The following is an 8,296-nucleotide window of genomic DNA, read 5'->3' on the forward strand; positions in this document are numbered from 1 at the left end:
GGTGTGCATCCTGGCAGGTTATGGTGTGCATCCTGGCAGGTTATGGTGTGCATCCTGGCAGGTTATGGTGTGCATCCTAGGTAGTGAGCTTTGGAAGTAGACGGCATCACGTGTTGTCTTAGGATTTCATTGCTGTGCAGAGACACCGTGACCAAGGCAACTCTTATAAGGGACAACATTGAATTGGGGCTGGCTTACATTTTCAGAGGTGTAGTCCATTATCATCACTGTGGGAAGCATGGAGGAGCCGAGAGTTCTACATCTTGATTGGAAGGCAGCCAGGAGGGTCTCTTCCATACTGAGCAGAGCCTGAGCATAGGAAGAGACCTCAAAGCCCACACCCACGGTGACATACTTTGTTTAACATGGCCACACCCACTCCAACAAGGTCACACCTCCTAATAGTACTACTCCCTATGGACCAAGCATTCAAACATATCGACCTATGGGGGCCATATCTATTCTAACCACCACACACGTGCCTGTAGAATCGCACTATGGATAGTTCTTATGATGTTAGACTCACTGAAAGGAGCTAAGTCATCGTCGGTGCGGCTTCCCCACAGGTCAGTCCTGTGTCTTTTGCATTCTCCTCTTCTCTTCCCTTCTGTCCCTGGTAGCTATAGTTTTACTTGTCTAGTGCTTTATATTTGACTTTTCTTCTCCTTTTAAGGAATCTGCATATAGCTGAGATCATGTAATATTTTTATTTCTGTGTCTGATTTCTTTCACTTAATACTGCATCCCCTAGGTCCATCTATGTTGTAGTAAAAATAGTAATAGGGGAGATGGTATAGTCTCTAATCTGTTCTAAGATATTTACTAAATATATATCTTAGAGCATCTTTATATACCTTAAATTTGCACAATAATTTTTAATTTTTTTTGTGAGTAAGTGAACGTGGAGGGTGTGTGAGCATGTGTGTGTGAGCATGTGTGTGTGAGCATGTATGTGTGTGTGTGAGCATGTGTGTATATGTGTGTATGTGTGAGTGAGCATGTGTGTATGTGAGCATGTGTGTGTAGGTGAGCATGTGTGTGTAGGTGTGCATGTGTGTGTGAGCATGTGTGTGTGTATGCAAGCATATGTGTGAGCATGCGTGTGTAAGAACATGTGTGTGTGAGCATGTATGTGTGTGTATGTTAATGAGCATGTGTGTATGTGAGCATGTGTGTGTGCAAGCATGTGTGTGTGTGTGTGCGAGCATGTGTGTGTGAGCATATGTGCATGTGTGTGTGTGTGTGTGTGTGTAAACATGTGTGTGTGTATGTGTGTGTGTGTGTGACCATGTGTGTGTGTTTATAAGTGATAAGTGAAGACACTGTGACTCTTGGATCAGCATTGTCCCTCAGGTACCATTCAGTTATTTTTCTTTTTTGAAACAAGATCTCTCACTGCCCTGAGAATTACTAGTAGGCTAGGCTGCCTAGTCATTGAGCCTCAGGGGTCTACCTCTCTCTACCTCACCACACCTTGCTTCTATTATGTGGGCTCTGGTGGCTGAATCTAGTGATTTACTGACTGAGCCCTCTCATCAGCCCCTTAATGCCTTTTTTTTTTTTTTTAAAGTTAGTTTAGGAATGCATTTGTAAGTAAAGAAGAAAATGCATGCGTGCTCCGCAAGCGATGCTGCAGCCTCTTTAGCCCAGTGCATAGTGTTTTGTTGTCTGGGCTGCAGCCTGTAATGTATGTGCCCACTGAGGGGTGGTCCATTTGTTCCTGTGGCTCAGTTTACATGGAGGAACTCAGTGGATTCAAGAAATCATTTACAGAACTGGGAAGAACTTCGGGAAGTTGTCTTGAGTGGTGATATGTGTGTGTTAATAGTTAATATCACACCCCCCCCATTTTATTGCTTTTCACTCTATGTATCTCGGCTTCTCCCTTGCTATTTTAATCCCACCATACAGTTGCCAGCATAATGCATATGTTTATTTTCTAAAGCAAAGTAGTGAAATAGGGCTGGCTAGTCATGCCTCCCTCTCTCCTTCCATCTCTCCCTCCCTCCACCCCTCTCTCTCTGTGCCTCTCTCCCTCCCCATACAAATAAGAACAATTCTGTCTTTTTAGTATCTTTCTCCGTCTCCCCTACCCTGTAATTTTTCCTCAGAAGCCACACTTCCCATTTAAAAAACCCCAAATCAAGCATATAGCTGGTGTCCCGTGTGATTTCTCTTTAAGTAAAATCCGGAGAAAAGGGATTCTGCACATTGTCTTAGAAATGTTTTTTGAAGAGTGGGCACCTTACAAATTGATAAATCTGTGTGGAGGAGGCCAATTCTCCCTGCCAGCTGCCATGGCTACAGGCAGTCAGCTGTTGGGTCATACTGTGTGAAGGCCCGGCAGGCTTGTCCTGGCTCCGAGTCCATCTCCTGTGCATTCTTTTTTTTTTTTTTTTTTTTTTTTTTTGGTTTTTCGAGACAGGGTTTCTCTGTGTAGCCCTGGCTGTCCTGGAACTCACTCTGTAGACCANTAGGTGTTTTTAATCATTTAGAAATGAAATGACAAGAGTTAATATTATTATTATTATTATTATTATTATTATTATTATTATTTTGGTTTTCTGAGACAGGGTTTCTCTGTGTAGCCCTGGCTGTCCTGGAACTCACTCTGTAGACCAGGCTGGCCTCAAACTCAGAAATCCACCTGCCTCTGTCTCCCGGGTGCTGGGATTAAAGGCATGCGCCACTACACCTGGCTTTCTCTTGTGCGTTCTTACCTTCAGAATGTTGCTTCTATTGTTTCCTCCTTCCTTGGCGATCCATCCTCCCTCTCCTAGATTTGCAGTTCTTAGTAGAATCAAGGACACTGTCCCTTACTTCTTCAGTAGTAAGTCATCTCTACTTCTTCCTTGAATTTCTGTTTCTGGCAAAATTTAATTTTCTCTTAAAAAAGAAACTGTTATCATAACTTAGACCAAGGATTCTTAACCAGGGTACTGTTGATATTTAGACCGCATAGTCTTTTTATTTATTTATTTTGAAGAGAAGATCTTGCTGAGTAGCCAGACTGTTCTTGAACTCTGATCTTCTTGCCTTGGCATCCTTGGGTTCTGGGTGTGCACCATCATACCCTGCTCTGTATGGGATAATGTGTGTGTGTGTGTGTGTGTGTGTGTGTGTGTGTGTGTGTGTGTGTGTGTATGGTAGGTGGTGGTGGCATCCGGTGTGTTCTAGGGCATTAGTAGCATCTCTAATCTTTTTCTCTTAGATTTCAGTGGGACAGTCAGCACCAATTTGAGACAACCCCTGTATCTTTGGACATAGCCAAATGCCTCCCTGTCAGGAACACAGTCATCCCTGATTGAAACCCTCTGCTTCAGAGGAAGGTCCTACTGCTGGATCCAAAAGGCATCTTTTGGATGTTATTTAGCCTTGACTTTCAGGACATGTAACAGAAGTTTAAGAACATCTACTTTTTAGTAGTCTGCAAAATGGCCTAAGTTCAAATTTCGAGGCTCCTTGGAGCATTCTCGGGTCTACACAGGTGGTGTGCAGGGAGGATTCTCTTGGCTTTATTTAACTCAAATGCTTTTGTCTCTATAGAAAAGCTTCTATAGAAAGATTTCTAACAGACCAGAGGCAATAGGTTAAAAAGTTTGGGAGACATAGGCTGGCCTCGGAACTTGTTTTGCAGCCAAGTATATCCTGATTTTTCTGCCTCCACTTCCCAAGTGCTGGCGTTGTAAGATTGGTCACCACATCTGGTCAGCAGAGGGAGATTTCTGAAGGTTTAAAAAAAAAAAAAAAAAAAAAGTGGGCTGGTGAGATGGCTCAGTAGGTAAGAGTACCCGACTGCTCTTCCAAAGGTCCCGAGTTCAAATCCCAGCAACCACATGGTGGCTCACAACCATCCATAACAAGATCTGACGCCCTCTTCTGGAGTGTCTGAAGACAGCTGCAGTGTACTTACATATAATAAATAAATAAATCTTAAAAAAAAAAAAAAAAGTAACGTTTTACGGAAAGAACATATGATTGGTTGAACCCATACTTTGGAGCAGAAATACTGGTGACAGAGACAGACACACTGTACTGAACTGGAACATGCACTGTACATGCACGGTGCTGGTTCTAGGAACTGACAATGCAAATTGAGGCTTTTCAGCATCTTCTGCTCTGGGATGATATTACACTTTTCCCTGGGGAAAAACAGTTTCTTGAATATGGCTCTGAGTAATTTCCCGTCAGACACTGATGTGAAATACTCACTGAAGTACAGAATGAATTGTATTATAGGCTTGGTACTCTGCAAGCCATAAAAGCATCGAAGGAGATTTTAGCTTGTTCAGTCTAGCTTCCTCCAGGTATCACTTGGGTCCACTCTGGGACAAGTAGATGACAGGCCTCTGGCCTTCTCCATTGACCTGGACCCCCTCCCTGAGTGCTTCCTGGTGTTTAGACAGCTTTAATCACCAGAAGAAACATTCCCCTTTCTTCTATAGGGATGCTTGGGCTGGGGCTGGGATGTTGAGGTACAGTCTTATGTAGATCAGGCTAGCCTGGAACTCCCGACAGTCTAGCGTCTCTCTTCCAATGCTGAGAATGTTCTGTTTTGTGTTTAATGGTGCACTGTTATAGAGATTGAAGACAATCTCATACAGGGTAGGCACGAGCTGAACAACAGACTTATGTGCCCAGCTCTGTGATGGATTCGTTTGAAAGTTTCTAAAAAATGTATTTATTTTATTATTTTAATGTACGAGTACTTTGCCTGTATGTATGTGTATATATGTATCTTGGAGGTCAGGAGAGGTCACTGGGTCCTGGGACTGGGGTTACAGAAGTAGTGAGCTACCATGTTGGCTCTGGGAATTGAACCCTAGTCCTCTACAAGAACAACAAATTCTCTTAATAATTGAGCCACGCCTCTGGCCCCCCTTAATGCAGCCATTGAAATGCTAATAGTTTTGAATGACATAAAATGATTTTTAAACTGCTAATAGGTTAAAAAAAATAAGACAGAAAGTTGTATACATGACATAATCTTGACTATATCCTAACAATATAAAACTGACACATTATTTTAAACAAGTCAATAATTAGGGTCTTTGGATGATCACAGAATTTTTTTTCCTTTTTTTTTTTTTGCCAATTTTTATTTTTGGCCTTTAATAAATATTTCACAATACATATTTATTGAATTATATTATATTACAGAGGGGTGAATGAAAACTCAAGTAAATGTGGACTTTCTTTTCTAATTTGTGTTTATTGGGCCTTCACTGAAGGTCTGAGAGTGAGCCAGATGAAATCTTATCTGTAATAGTATTTCAAAAAAATCTGACAGCAGCTTCAGAGTCTTGCATTAGCATCTCTCTAGAAATGAGTAGGGACGCAGGGAAGAGCCTGTTTTCTGCTCTTAATTTAGACTGTAAGAAAGCTAAACCAGTCAAGGCGATTAGCATTGCAGTGCTATGTAAACATCCATCACTCTTTTCCTTTCTGCTTCCAAAAGCAAGAGAAAACATATCTATTCACCAGTAGTTTATCCCAATTTTATAGTGCGCAACATTTCCTAAAAACTGAATCCACAAAAACCAATGTGGGTGGTCTGAAAGTGCATTTTAAGTGGGTGAGTAGACTTTTGCTCTTTGTTTCGGGGAACGGGACCATCAAGACAAATGCGAAGGATGCCGATGCTGGGGGAATGTTTGATGTCACCATATGAAAAAGAATTTGACCTTTCAGACCTTTCAGATACTAAAATGATAATATTATTATATAATTATGCCACTGAAGCCTATGACACGAATAACCAACATTCATTTGAAGGATAAATAGAAGTCCCTCCTGGCTGCTTCTCATGATAAATAAACGTAATCTTTAATTGACTAGACATGGTGGAAGAGTCCCTCTTGGGGAAACGATATTTTTGTGGTTCTTGAAATTACTTTTTGTCTGAACCTCTTCCCCTTCCAGCTTAGCTTCGAAACCTCTAAGTTTATAGCAGTCATGGAGGTAAGTAAATGATATCTGTAAATATTCACTGACTTAGGTTGTTGAAGAAGTTATTGAAAAATGAAGACCATCCACCATTATCAGTTTGGTACCTGTCTCAGTTAGGGTTTTACTGCTGTGAACAGACACCATGACCAAGGCAACTCTTATAAGGACAACATTTAATTGGGGCTGGCTTACAGGCTCAGACATTCAGTCCCTTATCATCAAAGTGGGAGCGTGGCAGTGTTCGTTCAGGCAGACATGGCCCTGGAGATGCTGAGAGTTCTTCATCTTGTTCTGAAGGCAAACAGGAGAAGACTGGCTTCCATGTGGTTGGGAGGAGGGTCTCATTGCCCACCCCACACAGTGACACACTTCTTTCAACAAGGCTACACCTACTTCAACAAGGCCACACCTGCTAATAGTGCCACTCCCTGGGCCAAGCATATTCAAGCCACCACGATAACAAATACAGGTTGATTTCAAACAGAGGAAAACACAGCTACGAAATGACCTATTTTAAATGTAATTTTTACAAGGAATCTGGAAGTGGGCGTCATAGTAGTTATGCTTCTTGGATGGAGTGATGCATCTGAACACTTGGGTCTAAACAAGGCTTCGCTTTCTTCTCCGTCTTTGTTTCCAGGTGGCCTCTCAGCTTGAAGCCCAGATCTCTGAGTTTGTTGGGAAGTTGGGAAATGAATCTGAGTCTCACCAGAGAGCCCTACAGAGGGCCCATGTGGCAGAAAAGAAGTTGGAGGCTCTTCAGAGTCAACTGAGTCACCTGGAGGGAGAGCTGCTCTCTGGAGACGTCGTGAGAGACAACTTGTTTCTAGAGAAGCAAAAAGTAATAATGGGATGGCGAGTTCATGGCACAAATGTCTGTCATATGCTAAAACTGTACCTGAGAATGTCTTGAATGTTGCAGTGTTTATACCAATTATGTCTTGAGTTACAAGCAAATTCCAATTGTTTAGGGTTCTTTTGATTGTCAATCCAGGTAACCTGGTATATATTTATTGTATGTCCGTTATCTAAGTTATTGGTAGGTTTGGGATACATGAAGTATGATCCACAGTTTCTATTATTAAAGGCTCAGTGTTTAATAGACAAGACAGGCATTAAGATATCCTGCTGTACTAGCATAGATGTTATAACTGCCATGGTACCAATGAAGTATTATAGGCATTTCTGGATAAGGAGATTTTACATAGATCGATTTATCTATGAAGGATACATAGGACTATAGTGGGGGAGGAGGCAGATGCTATAGAGGGAAGCAGTTTAAACAAGGGCATGAAGCCTTGTAAATGCTATCTTCAGAGCATTGGTAGGTTGTTTGTATGACAGCGGTCCTGTGTGATCGTGCTGCACAGCAGTAGAACATATGCTTACCTTGCACAAAGCCCTGAGCCACATGCTCAGCACCTCAAAAGTTAAAAAGAAAGGATAAACAAGTGACGTTGACACTGTCCCTGATGCTTACCCAGAGACAGCACCTTCTGACCCTGCAGGTTTCGGAACCTAGATCCACTGTTGAGCATCCATGACTGGTGGGGATGATGCCGTGATGGGACAGTACCTACCCTGAAGGGATAGTGCCAGTAGGTTAGAGGAAGCAAGGATAACGTGAGAGTATAGTCCCCCTCTAAGGACCTGAGTATGGGGAGGGCATCATAACTCTGAGGTAGTTTTACAGAACAGTGAGTAAGTGGGCCTACTTGCTCTGTGCTCAGTGTGAATAGAAGGGTAGTGGTGCAGAATCATGAGAAGAATGCAAAAAAACAAAAAACAAAAAAAAAAAACCCAACCCCCCCAAAACCCCACAAAACTCAACAGGATTGAAGAAAGGTTTCATTGGTAATGTTGAAGAGGTCAGAGCTTGTGAGCTACCAGGGTCCATGGGAGAGAGGGCAGGAACAGAAAAGGAGGCACAGAGGACCAAGAATGAGGGACAAAATTTGTTGTGCCAGATACTCTTTGGTTACTCAAGACAACTGTACTTGGGAGACTAACTCCTTTTCATTCTTTTGTACTTAAAAGAAACTGAGGAACCAGCCTGTGGTGGCCCATGCCTTTAATCCCAGCAATTGGGAGGCAGAGGCAGGTAGATCTGTAAGTTTGAGGCCAGCCTGGTCTATGGAGTGAGTTCCAGGACAGCCAGGGCTACAAAGAGAAACCCTATTTTGGAAAACCAACCAACCAACCAACCAACCAACCAACCAACCAACCAACCAGCTAGTCAACCAACTAATATATCTATATCTATATCTATATCTATATCTATATCTATATCTATATCTATATCTATATCTATATCTATATCTATATCTATATCTATATCTATCTATCT

General features: G+C 42.1%; 1 protein-coding gene across 1 annotated transcript in view; it reads left to right on the top strand.

Moving 5' to 3' along the window:
- The window catches only part of Ccdc170 (coiled-coil domain containing 170), a 56,993-nt gene that overhangs the window by 29,785 nt on the left and 18,912 nt on the right, over window positions 1-8,296 (top strand). The window contains exon 8 of the mRNA XM_021220884.1: window positions 6,590-6,790. Within this exon, the coding sequence (XP_021076543.1) occupies window positions 6,590-6,790 (201 nt within the window). The remainder of the gene's footprint in view (window positions 1-6,589; window positions 6,791-8,296) is intronic.

This window comes from Mus pahari, chromosome 21 (assembly GCF_900095145.1).
Source record: "Mus pahari chromosome 21, PAHARI_EIJ_v1.1, whole genome shotgun sequence".
Classification (NCBI taxonomy): Eukaryota; Metazoa; Chordata; class Mammalia; order Rodentia; family Muridae; genus Mus; species Mus pahari.